The sequence below is a fragment of the Anabrus simplex genome, chromosome 1 (genome assembly GCF_040414725.1).
Source record: "Anabrus simplex isolate iqAnaSimp1 chromosome 1, ASM4041472v1, whole genome shotgun sequence".
Lineage (NCBI taxonomy): Eukaryota > Metazoa > Arthropoda > Insecta > Orthoptera > Tettigoniidae > Anabrus > Anabrus simplex.
In genome coordinates, this window is record NC_090265.1 from 1,746,251,446 (window position 1) to 1,746,269,563 (window position 18,118).

The following is an 18,118-nucleotide window of genomic DNA, read 5'->3' on the forward strand; positions in this document are numbered from 1 at the left end:
CAAACCAGTAAGTGTATCATGTGTGGTCAAAGAATGTGTGCCTTCATTGCCATGTTCTAATTCTGTACTGCACTAACACATTGTCTGGCTATAAGATATAAGGAACATGTTAATGCTGTTAAACATAAGAGATATTCAGCAATGGGAGAACGCATGGTAGAAAATGATTATAAATTCGCAGATATGACTCGTGAAATGGAATTTAAAAATTTGGCCCAGAAAGGTTAACTCATTAACATTTTGGAAAATCTAGAAATTTATCTTGAAGAGAAAAGTAGTTTTCATTCGACCTCCAGACCAGGCCTTATGTTCAAACCAGTGAAGCGGCAGGAAGTGTTCAAAGTTATACGTTGAGAACTTATATAGATGTACAGTGTTCTAGAGGTTAAGTGTAAGAGAGGGCTTTGAGACCTAACTTTGTCACAAATAAAGGCATTATGTATCTATCTAAGAACTGGGGTTACAATGGTGAGAAAGTACAGTAGAACCTTATTAATCCGGACCCCATTAGTCCAGACTTCGCTTAATCTGGACGGCTATTTCATAATGATACATAAATACAATTACAGGAAAAAGCCGAGTTACGAGCACAATGTTGTAAACTATGCAGGAGGAGATTGTTGAAAGTACAATCGCTGCAGAAAGCTCTTGAAACGGATTAATACGACCAGGTTGAATAAAAATTTAGACCATCTAAACATTGTCATTAAATACATTGAAGATAACAACGATGAAAACATATCTGCATATTACAAACCTTTGAGGCATCTGCGTGAGTTAATTATTAAAGAAATTAATGTCAAAGGAAGATAACAAAGAATCAGCAGTTTCTTCAAACCAGTAAGTGTGTCAAGTGTGGTCAATGAACGTGTGCCTTGATTGCCATGTTCTAATTCTGCACTAGACTAGTTATTCTGTATTTTGTAGAGCCTAATACTGTATTGCATTATATCTTGTATACTAAATAACCTTTGTATTTCCTAAATTTAACCACACCCAGATGACTGGAGTGGGACATTGATGATGATGATGATGATGATTTGTTAAATTTAAAATACAGTACTGTACACTTTCTTTTTACTGAACAGACTGGCTCATTTCATAAGTTATTTTGTTTAATCTGGACTTTCATTAATTCGAACAACCTACAGCCTCAATTAGTCTGGATTAATGAGGTTCTACTGTTTGTTACTGTGGCAAGAGACAAGATTCAGTACACCACATAATCTCTGACCACCTGAGTGAACCACAGAGTGATGACGTTTTCAGTGCAAATGACAGGGCACTTAAGGTTGCTAGTCACTAGATGGGCAAAGTGTAACAATGTATTCACTGTATACATAGTTATTTTATTTACTGTTAAGTGTTTTTGACACTGAAATAACTCAATTTAATACCTGAAAAATATTGTCTTTACCTCTAATTAAAAATATATGAAAGTTATCCGGTGAATGTTTTCACACTCCACAAGTTTAACAGGAAGATGAAGTAGTTTGACACTTACTACAACTAATTAGCAAATGGAGGATAAAGGTGGCGCTTCATTTCTTCATATGCTTAAAGAGTGAGTGAACAATGGAAAACATAATAGTCTACAGGATGTCCAAGAATTCTCTGTACCCCTAGGTCAAAACAATATATTGCAGATTGGCTTACACATAGGCTGATCGGAAAGAACGTAAATCAGGTATATAAGCGCTAGTGTTGGTCATGCTGATAAATAATTTGAAGAAGTGCAGTAATCAATACCGAGAAATCAGCATCAAACACAAACACACCATTGGTTCCACCCAGTGTCACCATAACGTACTTGCTCTGGCACGATCCTGTCAGCAGTATTCAAACCCCTACCCTGGCATTTTTTTTTTTTTGCCGGTTTTAACCTTTCAGCGTGGCATGACTTTCACTACCTGGCTACGGTGTGCTGTGGGAGGAGTATAGTACCAAGCATGCTCTGACTGCAGGCTCTTAGTTAATCGGGCGTAAATGACAAGCGGTTCAGTGAATTTTACCAAAATATTCAGTATATTATTAGTGCATAAACACAAAAACAGCATAATTTACTGAAATTATCTAAGGTCAATGAAGTGGAGGAATCTTCTGAGCTTTCAGATGGACCCAAAATATGGCTGAACCAAATATAGAAGTAGCTAGTACCCGGATTTTTGGGGAAATAAGATGTCAATACAAGTTTCTGTACTATGCTCATTATCATATACAATGCAAAAACTACATACATTTCCTCCACATTAACCAGTACACATTCATTTACCCTTGATCGGAACTGAAATATCACACCGTGGGACTGCACACGATGTTGAGCATAAATATCTGCCTATACTACTATCATCTTTACGAACTCGACAGTATAAAACAACTGAAAATTTTTCACACAGGACATAAGAAGTTCTTTGCAGCAATCTGAGACCCATAATTTTCCGTTAACATCTCCCTTTGCCGTCTGTAATTATCCATGTCTTCTCACACAAACCCACCATCAATAACATTACAGCCAATATTTTCCCGTGTATCAAAAGCAACATCACTGTCACGATCACTACTTTCACTCTCAAATTCTATATCCTAGTCCTTGCTTAACGAAACTAAACTTTCCGTATAATCACTCAGTAAAACATCATTAATTTTACAATGTCAACAGAACTTTTGGTAGATGTGCTATTTACCAACTGATGAGCCCAACTTAGCACACTGGGGCGAAGCGCTGGCAACCAGGAATGATTTAGCTGGAAAATTTATTATGTCCAATAACGGACCATTTATATTAGTATTATAAATTTACTCATTCGGGACAAATATTTCAGGCTCCCTATGGGAATCAACATAATCTGATGGTCAGGCAGGCATCAATTTTTGGTAATGAGACAAAGTCTCTCATAGTGCATTGGCACTGCCGGTGGCTCCAAGTAGCCTACGCATTAGCCTCCACGGTATGCACTAGCCATGCGTCTTGGTAGGTATGCTATTTACCAACTGATGACCCCAACTTAGCACACTGGGGCGAAACACTGGCAACCAGGAATGAGTTAACTGGAAAATTTATTATGTCCAATAACGGACCATTTATATTGGTATTATATCATATGTAATCGATAAATCCTCAATAGATATACGCATCAAATGAAAGAATGATGCTTCATCTATAGATATATCTTACTACATTTGTAATAGTTCAAGAAATATTCGCTAGATAGAAGCACAAATCAGAAGCTGCTACACGCGTGCAATGTACGTTACTCCTCAACAGAAAGTGTTGAGGAGTCAGCGTGCAGTGTACAACACTCCACGTTGAATGGTTAAGTCACATATAGATTTAGCAATGCCGCAAAGCCCATTTGAATTCTCCCACAAAATGATCTGATTGGCTAAATTCAGCAGCTAATAAAATGAGAACCGTACAAGATATCAAATTGTTTTTCAAATTATTTATCAACATGACCAACACTCTAATGCTTATATACGCGGTTCATTTTTTTCAAGCATCCTATATGTAAATACGCTAATCTACAATATATTGTCTTGACCTAGGGATACGGGGACCTCTCGGACACTCTGTACAATCAACTATTAAGACCTGCAATCAGACCTCTCAGGAAGCTACACAACATCGTCAACAAAATATATGTGTGTATGCAACAAATCAGTATCACTATTTTTTAAAATATATAAGCTAAAGCCGAACTCAACCGACAAACTTTTGATGATGATGATGATGATGATGATGATGATGATGATGATGCTTGTTGTTTAAAGGGACCTAACATCGAGGTCATCGGCCCCTAATGGCACGAAATGAAGTGACAACAAAAAGTTCAAAAAATCCATTGACCAAAATAAATAAAAAATGTCATGAAAAATGAATGGATGGACATGAACCCAAAAAACAAAAACAAACAAGAAACAGCAAATAAAAAACAGCGGATCTGGCTCAAAAACGGTCATAAATAATAGTATTACTGACCAAGGGACCACTTATAAAGCACAGTCCTGAAGCGATTATGCTTGATGTCTAAAGGGGTCCAAAAACCAGGTCTAAGGCCCCTCAGTATGGTACATGTCATGAGTAAAGTAGAACCATGATATTTCTCAAGCTGCGGCAATAATCAAAGGTAGCGTAAACTCACGGTGTTCCAAACATTAAGGTACTACTCACAAGTATTGTACGTCGTAAAGGTAACGCAGACCTATGGTGTTTCTCACACAATGGCGCCACTTATAGCCAACGTAAACCGATGAGGTTCCTCACCTAGGTGTACTAAACACGGGCGCCGGCATTCCCGTGGTGTTCCTCACATAGTGGGTACTAATCACTGGCAACGCAGATCCACGGTGTTGCTCATATAGTGGTACAACTCACAGGCAACGCTCAGACCCGTGGTGTTGCTCACATGGGTATGACTCACGAGTACTGGAAAACCATACTGAACCTCGCTTGAGTGCTACGAATCACAAAACTATTCAGTACCTAACAGAGTGGTACTACTCGCAAGTAAAAGCGACCCATGGTGTTCCCCGCATGATGGTACGAATCAAGAGTAGTTTCGTAGTTCTAATTCAATCATCCCTTGGTCGCCCCTTGTAGTCGCATAGTATATAACTACTTAAAGAAGACTGTTGTCTTATTGTAACCCATTCAACTTTCACTCCTTCAGCCAGTTAAATAAGACTATAGGCAGCTGAACAGTCACTTAATAAGACTGTTGTCTTATCTTAACATACGAAATTAACATCTTTAACAGTCTATCAGCTTAACTTTTTCTTATCCTCCAACAGGACTATTCAAGCAAACACATTTCTGTTTCATTATAAAGATTGAGCTGTTTATTGCTCTACCCCCAACAGGTTTTTGGATAATTGTGTGAACTTATGACATGCAGCTTGATACTACGATTTTAACCAAGGACATCCTAATAATTTTTATGTTTAGACAAACACCTACATTGATATCCTCTTTTTATGACTTGTAAGAACAATCATGATCCTGATTTTTCATCATACAGATTTGAGTTTGAGGCTGATGATGCCCTTAATATGGGCGAAACATGTCCCTTAACATTTTATAATAATATTTCATTTCTAGAAAAAGATCTCTTTGTATTGAATAGGTGGATATTTAAAAAAATAACACTTGTATACTATGTATTTACGTACATTTCAATACGGACCTAACATGAGAATTATAACGTGTAAACTTTTGGAGGTTGCTCAGGGAATACCTTTTGAGTATATAGGTGTAAGGGACCCGTTGCCTCCGGTGCCACGGTACAGAGTAATAATGTAATTAAGGTTTATTCAGTTTGTTACCCTAATCATCTTTATTTCTGTGAAAATACCTTCATATCAGTGAAAAAGCCTGTAATATGCAATAACCAAAACGTACAACACAAAACACAAAGTAATGCAACAACTCTCAGACAAAACATTACACTTTTATCACAGCGTGTTCAATCTGTTCTGTCAGTGTACAGTACAGTACAGTATGTAGCAAATGCAGAACTGTTCCCTTATAGGTATTGTTCAAAACATCGACCACCACGATCGCGGCACCATCGGCTTCGGGCAAGTTAAAGAACTCCTGTGGGACAAAATTCTGATACCCAGCATTTGTCAAGAACTAGCATTTATTATTTTCAGTGCAATACAGGTACAAAGCTAACTGGGGCAACAAACCAAAGAAAATGCAATTACAATGTAACGATGATCCACCAGAGACTATGGGCCCCTTAGACCACCATACTCAGAAGGTATCCCTGACCAACCTTTGAAAGTTGGTCAGTGGAGTTCGTCTTCACCCTGTATATGAACATACTGTACCTCATAGAGGCTGGAGAGAGCCTTTCTGTATTTTGAGTAAGACAAGGATGTAGTTGAATTCCCTTCAATCTTTCCCAGTGTAGACTCTAGTAAAGCATTCTTCATGTTAATTAACAGATGATATACTGCACTGTACAAGCAATGGCCACTCTCAATGGCTTTTCCAAATTCTTCATGAGCACGAGAATAATTCTTCATAGAAGACTGAAGTTGTCCAGATAATAAATGGTAGTAAGCCTCAGACTCACTAGTTAGTGGCAAAGAAGATAATACTTTAATATGCAACATGCACATGTCCCATTCTTTTAATGAATATGAAGCATAAGCTGAAAGAAAACAAGATGTGTTAGCAATTAATCAAGAAACACAAAGGAATGAATACAAGAGTAAACTGACCTATACAGGGTCTCTTTTATACACCGAGACCGAGCACACGGTGTTTGTACTCTGCACTAAGACGGCTGCCTCAGCCCAACTTACGTCGCGTGCAGCCGCCCTGCTTTAAGCGTGTTACAATCTTATATGAAATCATACCTTCTAAAAGGTGCTGGAAGGGTCATCCTTCATTATGAGGGACTTCGTAAACACCATTAAGATTTTCTGCGCCAGGCTGAGTGGCTCAGACGGTTGAGTCGCTGGCCTTCTGACTCCAACTTGACAGATTCGATCCTGGCTCAGTCCGGTGGTATTTGAAGGTACTCAAATACATCAGCCTCATGTCGGTAGATTTACTGGCATGTGAAAGAACTCCTGCGGGACTAAATTCCGGCACCTTAGCCTTTCCAAAAACCATAAAAGTAGTTAGTGGGACGTAAAGCAAATAACATTTTAAGGATTTTCTGCACAATAACGAGAGTTATGACTGTTCACATGACCATTAAGATGAAACCAGGCCTCACCCAAAAACAACATAAGCTGTATGTCAAATAAACGATCATTCAATGATGAAAGATATCTCACTCTTGTGGCTGGATCAGCAGGTTTTAAACAATAGGGCCATGTAAACATGTACGGTTAGATGTGTAACAGCTTCATGGCTCTGTGTGCAGAAGAAACTGAAACCCCTACTAGCTGTGCTAATTTTGTGAGTGATTTATTCAGTAACCATTCAAGATTCGCACCAATGTCATCTAGCTTTTCCTCTGTTAAAACTGTTCAAGTGTGCGCATGTTTTTTATTGAGCACTGAGCCAGTAGTTTTAAATTTATTTACAGTTACGTGAATCTGTGCTTGTGAAGGTGGCACTTTACCAGGAAATTGCTGAACAAATGCATTGCATACCCGTCGTGCCGACTCGTACTTAAAGTAACTTTTACATACGAAAATATGGTGTTGCAATGATAACTGTCTCACCACGTTAACAGATGAGATTCAGACTGGCTACTGATGCTAGATCAAACACATGCATGCTCTTTGCAAGGTCAAGAACTATGCACTCAGAGAGTAAACACGATGCTGGATGGTCTGGGTTTATAAGACAGACCCTGTACAAACTAGTTAATTAATATAAAGGAGCAAACAAGTAATGAATTGCATCATATACAGTGTTTTTCAACCAAGATGTCCACCTCAAATAACTTGTGAACTATTGAAAATATCAACGTTCTGTTTTCACAGTAGTATTATCAAGAGGCCAATAATCATGCTTGCAGTACCTAACAGGATGTCAACATCTGGTGATATAACACTACTAACTTCATGTTTTTTAAAAGGAACTGCACTGTTTTCTACATTAGCCTTAAACTTGCACGGAACATCATTCACACCAGGCAAATGCTGGGGCTGTACCTTAATTAAGCCAAAGTTGCTTCCTTCCTAGTTGTTTTCCCATTGTCACCAAAAACCTATCTGAGTTGTTCAGACTTTAAAATACTAGCAAAATAAACTCCCACACAGGGTTGGCATCAGGAAGGACATCTGGCTGTAAAACTGGGCCAAATCACAGGTATGACCCAGATCACACCTGCATCCCTGTCAGAGTGTGGAAAAAGTGGCAGAGAAAGAAGAAGAAACATTAATTTTATAAAAAGACCTAGTAGAGGGGATAGTAACCAAGACTACACTGAATGCTTTGAAGAAGGCGGCGGCAGCGGCGGTTGTTGTTGTTGTTGTTTAAAGAGGAAGTATAACCAGGCAACCATCTCCTCTTAACATTAATCAGTAGGGAAAATGAAACGCATCTTTTGGCCACCTGGTTTGTGATTCAATCGAACAGGGCAGCCCATGGTTGACAAATGAAGCACCTTTGAATACATGATGTTTTCTCAAAAAGTACTTGTGTTACATATGAAACACAAGCCGCTGACATACGAAAGTAATAGAGTCTTCAAAAATGCCTACTGAAACACAAAACAACATCAAGAAAAACTCCCTAAACTTTTAAAAAATAAAGAAATCTGAAGAATTCTTTTCAGATGGCATGTTTTAAAAAGATAACAGATACCCAACCAATGCAATACAGAAAAAATTGAAACTAATCCTGAAAACTACCCAATGAGAGCCTATTGCTAGAGCTCAACCAAAAATTCATTTAAAAAAGACATACCTATTAGACCAATAGGCAATTTTAAGAATAGCCCAACTTATAAGACATCTCAATTTATTCATAATATTTTGAAGAAATATTGCACCTCTCATAACAATAATTCAATTATAAGTTCCATAGATTTCTGTAATGCCACCAAAAAATATAAAACTACAACCTTCCAATACAATTCATTCGACATAACTAATATGTATGCTGCCATACCAATCTAAGAAACAATCAAAATCATCAAATATAATCTAGTACAACACAAAAACTCAGTAAACACAAAATAGATGAATTATTAACCATACTAAACTTTGTTCAGGCCAATAATTACTTCCAATTTAATAAACACTATATATCAACAAGAAGGACTCTCCTCAGTCATCCTAGCAGAAATATATAAAGATCGCTTGGAATATAATAAATTAAATAAGAGAAATAAATGTGTGGATTATATATGTCTATGACAAATTTGGTATCTTAGATCAACAAATCACCAGTGACACTGCAATACTTACAACTGAACAACTTAGATCCACATATTAAATTTACAATAGAAACAGATGTAAACCAAACTTGACACTTTCTTGACCTCAATGTAACTAGAAAAATTAATTATCATATAAAATCTATAGAAATACCATACAAATCATTAATGCACTCAAAATTCTCTTCATCCTGGTGCCCACAAGAAGGCTACATTCTATAGCCTAATTAACTGTGCATTTAATGTTCCTCTATCTAAAAACTATCTTTAAAAAAGAAATATACACTATCCATACCAAGTAATAATGGCTATAATAGAAACTACATAGATAAAATAATCTTAACAAAATTAAAAACTAATCAACAGAGCCGAAGATTAAGAAGAAGAATTTTGCAATTTTCACCTTCAATAATAAAAACATATACCAAGTTACTAACATGATTAAGAATAATATAACTTCTGTACACAGAACACTAATAGTAGTCATAATGGACTGGGGACCTAGGTGTTAGGCCCCTTTAAACAATAAGCATCATCATCATCATCATTAATAGTCATAATTTTTATAATCGTTACTCAATTAACTCCAAAAAGCAATAAATTTCTTTACTCAGGAGTATACAAAGTGAGATGCTCAGAATGTGAAACAGCCTACTGTATATCAGCCAAACAGGAAGAAACTATTTTATCACATACCAAGAACACATAAACACGCAAAGACATGATAGATTTTCTGCTATGGGTACACACATGAAAGAATTTCAGCACTCTTTTACAGCATTAGCGAGTAAACCAAACCCCATGTTGCAACAGCCCCGAAGGGCTTTAGCCTACCAAGCGACCGCTGCTCAGCCTGAAGGCCTGCAGATTATGAGGTGTCATGTGGTCAGCACAACTAATCCTCTCGGCCAATATTCTTGGTTTCCTAGGAAGCTGCCATCTCACATTCAGACATTTCCTCAATTGTAATCATGTAGGCTGAGTGGACCTCAAACCAGCCCTCATATCCAGGTAAAAATCCCTGACCTGGTCGGGAATCGAACCCAGGGCCTCCGGGTAAGAGGCAGGTATGTTATCCCTACACCGCAAGACCAGCCTTAGCAAATAAAGGCACTTTAATGAACAGCTTAGAAGATATTTACATACAGTTGGATCAAAGAACAAACTCCAATTACAATATCAGAAATATGAAATTGCAGAAAACACAAATATGCTATTTGATGAAATTACAAACTATTGCCAAAAAGATAATTAAAACAGAGATATAAGAAAGACATCATCAATTCCCCTCATCCTCCTCCTTTCCCTGCCTAACCACAACAACACTCCTCCAGCCCACACGTCACTCGGCCCCTCCCTAACCAACTACCAGTATCACGAGTGCCACACACAGGACACACATATTGCCTTTCAGGAGGTTACAGCAGGGAAGTCATCAACATCATCATCAATGTCCCACTCCAGTCGCCCAGGTGTGGTTAACAAGTCTCCTTCACTTCTTTCTGTCCTTCCACTTTTCCTACTCCATTACTTCTCCCACATCCAATCCAGCTTCTCTAATGTCCTTCCAAATCTGATCCATCCACCTTCTTCTCGGTCTTCCAACTGGTCTCTTTCCCTTAACTCCTCTTTCCAATTCCCTTCTTGCTACCCATTCCTTTCCTATTCATTTTACATGTCCGAACCATCTCAGTCTTGCTTTCTGTATCTTTTGTACTAACGGTTCTATATTTAGCCCTTCTCTGAGTTTAATATTTTGAATTCTATCTCTTCTTGTCTTTTTAACTGATGTTCTTAAAAAAATTTCATTTCTACTGTTTGAATCTTACTATCTTGTCTCTTATTAGTTACCAGTGTTTCTAGTCTGTATGTTACAACTGGTACGAAATACTGTTTATATAATGTTAATTTTGTTCTCTTGGGCACTTTGTCATCCCATAAAAGCTCTCTGATTTGACGATAAAATGCAGTACCTTTACTTTGTTATTAATTTCAGGGTTGATTTAATTACTTCCATTAATAATGCTACCCAGATATGTAAACTGTTCTACATTCTCTAACCGTCCTCCTATGTTCACTTGGCTTCTCTTTTTCTCTTTTCCACAGTGCATGACTACAGTTTTTTTTTTACTAATTACAATTCCAAACTCCTTCAGATTTTCATTCCATATGTCCAGTCTCCTTTGTACTTCCTTTTCTCCCTTCCCCCAAATCAACACATCATCTGCAAATACCAAAACATTCACTTCATCACTACTGATACTCTTGTTTTTCCGCATACATTAATTGCTGTTTCCACAAATATCTGTCTTAATTTGTCCCAAGCTGCTTCTCCACTTCGTATATCCGTGTTAGGCAACTTCCTTTTTATCCTCCAATTCCCAAATCCTGATCTTTGGTTTCTTCTTCAATACAATTTTAGGGATTTTTACTTGTTTTAATTCCACAATTAATAATCTATGATCACCTTCCATACTTTTACTGAGGATTATCTTCGTATTCATAATATATCTTCCCCATTCTCGGTCCGTTATTATAAAATCGATGAGTGCTCCATACTGTCCTACCCAACTATATCAGCTGATCTTATGGCTATTCCTCTTCATAAACCATGTGTTCTTTATTATCAAGTTATTTCTGATACAAAAGTCCAACAGTTTCTCTCCATCTTCATTTCTATCACCATACCTATGTGTTATTATTTATAAGTTTCATATTCCATATTGATTGGATTCAATGTAATAGACAAGAAAGCTAGTAAAACAGAGAAAAGAAACTACCCAAGTCTTAAGAAGAATAAAAAGACAACATCATAAGGACACCCTGCAGTTAATTGAAGAACAGTTCAGTAAAACTAAATCAAGGGACTACTACAAAACCTTCAGAAAGCAGCTCCAAAAATATGAACCCCCGACCCTACTGATGAAGGATGAAGATGGTAAGCTGGCCCATAACAATAAAGACAATGCAGAAATTCTGGCTAAACATTTCAACAAGCTTTTAAATTGTGAGGAACCTACAGAACTCCTTCATTTGGACACCAACACCCCGATAAAAACATCACCAGAAAACATCAATCCCCCCACAATAAAGGAAGTCTACCAAGCTCTGAATAAATTAAAAAACTACAAGGCGCCAGGAGAAGATCAGACCTTTGCGGAAATCTGGAAATATGCAGGAACCTCAGCAAAAGTTGCCCTCCATCAACAACTTGTCTCTATTTGGATTAAAGAAGAACTACCAGAACACTGGACAACAGCCCTCATTCATCCTCTGCACAAAAAAGGGGACAAAACCGACCCTAATAACTACAGGGGAATCTCTCTCCTAGACATAACATACAAAATATTTTCAATAATCATCCTTAATAGGATAAGTTTACAACTTGAGAAAGAACTAGGAGAATATCAAGGAGGTTTCAGACCCTGGAGGAGCTGTCCTGATCAGATCATGAGTCTTAAGTTGATAATGGACTATAACAGGAGAAGAAACAGAGATATGGTGATAACATTTGTAGATTTCAAGAAAGCTTATGATTGCATCCATAGAGAATCTCTGTTTAAAATTTTAAGACACCTTGGACTACACCCCAAATTAATAAACATGATAAAATTGACTCTCACCAATACCAAGTCAAAAGTGAAGTTTAGGGGTGAAACATCAGAGACATTTGAAATTAAAACTGGACTACGGCAGGGAGATGGGCTCTCACCACTATTATTTAACTGTGCTCTAGACATGGTAATGAGGGAATGGTTTAGAAAATGTCCCCCCAAAATAAAGATTGGCCGAAAAATCAAAACAAATTGCCTGGGTTTTGCTGACGATTTAGCATTACTAGCAGTGGACATAAAAGAAGCAAAAACCCAGATATCAGAACTTCAAAACATTGCAAATAAAATTGGCCTCAAAATATCATTTGAAAAAACAGAAATTATGCCCCAAAAACCAACACAGCTAAAAGAAGTCACCATAAATGGTAATAAAATCAAAATAGTAACTCAGTTTAAATATCTTGGAGAAGTAATAACACATAACTTAAATGAAAAAATCTCAATCCAAGTAAGAACAAATAGATTAGCTAAAGCACAAAAATTAACATGGGATATCTACAGAAAGAAATGTCTATCAATAAATACAAAAATAAAACACTACAACACAGTTATAAAACCGGAAGCTACATATGCAGCAGAAACACTCTTTTACCTGAATAAACAATCAAAGACTGACAGACTTCAGAAAATTGAAAGGAGGATTGGAAGAACCTGTATCAACAAAAAATATCAGAAAGATGGACAGTGGCGGTTAATACCTAACAAAGTCGTGTACAAAGAGCTAGAACCCATTACAGATACTATGCGTAAGAGGAGACTGGGATTCTTTGGACATATCATGAGGATGCAGGACTCGAGACTTCTGAAACAACTAGTACAACACAATCTCGTCTCAAAAAATACCACAACAGGATGTAAATGGATCAGAGAAGTAAGAGAGGATCTGAAGGAAATAGGCCTTACAACAGAAGACACCAAAAATAAGATAAAATTGAATACAAAACTCAAGAATACAAACCTCCGCTTTACCCTTACACAAAACAAACCAACAACACGCACATTTTCAACTGAGGAAAGGACACGAAGATCGGAGCGTCTGAAGAAGTACTGGGAGGACCGCAAAGCCCGAACAATCCCTTCAAAGAGACCTGAACGACGGACTGACTAAAGTGATCCTATGTGGTCATAAAAGAAGAAGAAGAAGAAGACAAGAAAAATGTTCCACTGATCAATACATTTATTGTGAATGAATTATTGCACTAGTATCGGTTTTGGCCTACCTTGGCCATCATCAGCTAGCACACAAATTTACAGTCATTAGACAAAATTACAAAGATGTTACGTTAGAGCATCCGGATGTCTAATGAAAAATGGATGTAAAATATATTGCAGTATGTTGCGTTAAAATATCTCTGATTAAAAGTGGTGATGGTTATAATAAACTAAAACCTATTGATTGAGCATGGACATGAGTACATAAACACATCAAAACACATATGCCACATCATAAGATACTAAAAATATAGCACATTAAACACATTAAAACACAGCTAACATGAGCCCCAGACGTACTCGTAGCAGAACACAACAAATCTCCAAACATATCAGTACACAACCTCCACAGCAACAACAATAACAACCATATAACGTGCATAGACGAGAGAGGTGTCACCACCAACTGCTCTAAAATTAAACCCTATCTTGCTGTATATATAAATCTTACCCGACTACATCAACAGTTGAATTGCACAGTACTCAATTTTCAAATTTTAATGACAAGAGTTCTTATAACATACCAATACAAAGTATATCAGCCATAGAACATTCTCGATATTCACCTAATACAACTTAATCAACACAAGAACTACAAGAGGATTGAAGAATGAACGAAACGCAACATGAACTCAAATTTTAATAGACGTTTTTAAAATATACCATGTTTTAATGTGTTTAATATGCTATATTTTTAGTGTCTTATGATGTGGCATATGTGTTTTGATGTGTTTATGTACTCATGTCCATGCTCAATCAATAGGTTTTAGTTTATTATAACCATCACCACTTTTAATCAGAGATATTTTAACGCAACATACTGCAATATATTTTACTTCCATTTTTCATTAGACATCCGGATGCTCTAACGTAGCATCTTTGTAATTTTGTCTAATGACTGTAAATTTATGTGCTAGCTGATGATGGCCAAGGTAGGCCGAAACTGATACTAGTGCAATAATTCATTCACAATAAATGTATTGATCAGTGGAACATTTTTCTTGTCTATTACATACCTATGTGTGCCCAGAACATTCTCATATCCCATTTTATCAGTTCCCACATGAGTAGGGTTACCAGACATCTGTATTTACCAGGACATGTCCTTATTTTTAGCGTCTGTCCTGGCATCCGTATTTATTTTTTAATTATTTGCTGATTGTCCGTATTTTTGTCTAATAATGTTAAAATTAACTTTTTCCAACTAGAAACCCATTTTCATAAACTTAGACTCTCTTATTCTATAACCTTTGACTTCAGCTGCAGCTTGAACTTTTTAAATTCCTGTAGTCTTTGACTAGTATATTATCGCAGGTCAAAGTCGATAGTCGAAGTTGGCGATAGCATACGTAAACGGAAGCTAAAGACAAATAATTGCTGCTTAGTTGTGCCACAATCCTTGTGATCTACTCTACAATATCTGTTGTGATCTGTTGGTACGTTAAATGTATTATGGGGAAAAGAAAGTGTAAGTGTAAGTTCACTGCTGAATTGGAGAAAAGATGTAACTGCTTCCAAAAGGGCTGCACCGACGAAGAAGCCATGTGTCTAGTATGTAAACCAGGAACATATGTTTCTGTGGCTAATCGTGGAGATATGGATTTAGAAAGTCACATACAACGGGCAAACATAAAGCTAATGTTCAAAGTGCATCAACTTCAACTTCAAATAATGTGTTAACATTTTTCAAAAAGAACACATCACTAAACGAAAATGTGATTGCTGCGGAGGGAGTTCTTGTGTACCACAATGCTGTTCATCATGGAAGCTACAAAACTATGGATTGTATGTCTAAGCTTCCATCTAAATTATTTCCTGATTCTGAAATAGGGAAAAATATTCACTGTGTTCATACAAAGTCTGAAGCCATTGTCAAAAATGTACTTGGACCTCACTGTGTAGAAAGTGCCATTAAACAAGTCAAAGACGTATCATACATTGGTGTTTGTACGGATGGCAGCAATCATGGGAATATGTAACTGTTTCCTGTGCTCATGCAGTAATTCGGCTACAGGAATGGAGGGCTGCAAGAAAAGTTAATTGACCTGCACAGTGTTAGTAATGAAAAAGCTGCAACAATCTCTTCAGTGGTGTTAGATGTCCTGCAACAAAATGGAATTTCGGAGAAGTGCATTGCTTTTGGAGGAGATAACTGCAATACGAATGTTGGTGGCCTGAAAAGAAGAGGAGATAATAATGTATTTTCTAACCTCAAATCTCAGCTTAATGAAACCTTGATTGGAGTAGGCTACCCAGCACACATGTTGCATAATTGTGTTCGAATGATGTTGAAAGCACTGGGTTAAAAGCGTTCAACTACTTTTCTACATTCACCATAAGGAATGAAGAGATGAAATTTTTTTTTGAATTTGTTGATGTGAATTACAAATTCCTATTGAAGCATACAAAGACTTGTTGGTTGCAACTTTTTCCAGCTGTTGAAAGGATGCTTGAACTGTATCCAGCACTTCGGTCTTATTTTCTATCTGTGGATAACCCGCCAACAATTTTGAACAAGTTTTTCACCAATAAGTTAAGTGAAATGTATTTAATATTTTGCCAGTCTTTAAAGTCAGTCTTTCAAGAGAACATTCTTCATGTTGAAAAGGAGAATAATTCCATCATTGAAGTGGAACAGGCACTTGAAGAAACTGTTGGCATTTTACAAGCTCGTTTTTCAAATAATTTTGTTCCTATGAAAGTGAAAGAAATGATGAAAACTTTAAAGAAGGAAGGGCTGCAGGAAGACAGTGATTCCTTCATGAAAGAATTCCATGATGTATATAATGCATGTATGGAGTACCTTGGAAAACGGTTACAACTACTTGAAGAATTCAGTACTTTTAAATGGATGACCTTAACTTCAGATTTCAACTGGACTGACCTTGAACATACTGTTAAATATCTTAGTGCTAAAGGTGTACACATTGATGATGTTAGATTATTTGACCAGTTTGTAAATCTTCAAGAGTATGTTGAAGTGCAAAAGCAGAATCAAAATTTCTTGAAGGAACCAGTCCATAAAAAATGGGCTAGTTTTCTAAATAGTGTCAATATTACATGTTCCTCCGAGCTACTGAAATTGGCAGAAGTGTATTTTGCAATTCCTGCACATAATGCCAACATAGAAAGAATTTTTTCTTTAATAAATGCACAGTGGACCAAAGAAGGAAATAGGTTAAGTGTTGATTCTGTGAAATGGTTGGTGTCAGTGAAATTCAACATGAAAGACTTCACTTGTAACCAGTTTTATGACTATTTAAAAGACAATAAGGAGTTGCTCAATAAAATAAGTAGCTCCGATAAGTACAATCAATTGATATAGATGTTGATTCCCATAGGGAATCTAAAATATTTGTCCCGAATGAGTAAATTTATAATACCAATATAAATGGTCCGTTATCGGACATTATAAATTTTCCAGCTAACTCATTCCTGGTTGCCAGCATTTCACACCCGTGTGCTAGGTTGGGCTCGTCAGTTGGTACCTAGCACACCTACCAAGATGCATGGCTAGTGCATACCGTGGAGGCCACTGCGTAGGCTACTTGAAGCCACCGGCAGTGCCAATGCACTATGAGAGACTTTGTCTCACTACCAAAAATTGATGCCTGCTTGGCCATCAAATGATATAGATGTTGATTCCCATAGGAAATCTGAAATATTTGTGGCCTCCACGGTATGCACTAGACATGCGTCTTGGTAGGTGTGCTAGATACCAACTGACGAGCCCAACCTAGCACACGGGGGCGAAACGCTGACAGCCAGGAATGAGTTAGCTGGAAAATTTATAATGTCCAATAAGGGACCATTTATATTTGGTATATTAAGTACAATCAACATGAATAAGGTGTCAGTGACATTCCTGCTTTTGAGACTTCACTTGTGACCAAGCAATATGAATAAGGTATGCTAAATAAATGGTTTTAATAAAAAATATAAGCAATTTTAATGCTGTCCTGGTTTTGTCCTGCTTTTTGAACTCAAGGGTCCTGCGTTTGAGCCGTTGTCATCTGGTAACCCTACACATGAGCATTCATATCTTCCATTATCATGATCCATCCTCAACAATATGTGTTTCCGGTTCATTGATGAAATCATCTTTTTCTCCCACGCTACATCCTGTCTGTGGAGCATACACCTGTACTATCTTCAATAGTTCCTTGTTTACATGTATGTGCATTATTATAATTCTTTCATTTACATACTCAACTTCAGCTATTGGTTCAACATTCTGTTTCACTACAAATCCCACTCCATTTCTTTTCTCTTTACTGTTACCCATTCAGTACAAGGTGTACTCCTTTATTAGTATCTTCAATCCTTTTCCTTTCCAATTTACTTCACTTAATCCCAGGATGTTGAGTTTTTGTCTCTCAATTAAATCAATCAATTCATTTTTTTCCCCATTCATTGTTAAAATATTTATTGTTCAAATCAGGT

At 37.0% G+C, this 18,118-nt stretch overlaps 1 protein-coding gene across 2 annotated transcripts in view; it reads right to left on the reverse strand.

Annotated features, from left to right (window-relative positions):
- The window catches only part of LOC136858733 (uncharacterized), a 184,637-nt gene that overhangs the window by 130,639 nt on the left and 35,880 nt on the right, over positions 1-18,118 (reverse strand). For both annotated transcript variants that reach the window (XM_067138482.2, XM_067138483.2), the window contains one exon: positions 5,833-6,158. In XM_067138482.2, coding sequence (XP_066994583.2) covers positions 5,833-6,158 — 326 coding nt within the window. The remainder of the gene's footprint in view (positions 1-5,832; positions 6,159-18,118) is intronic.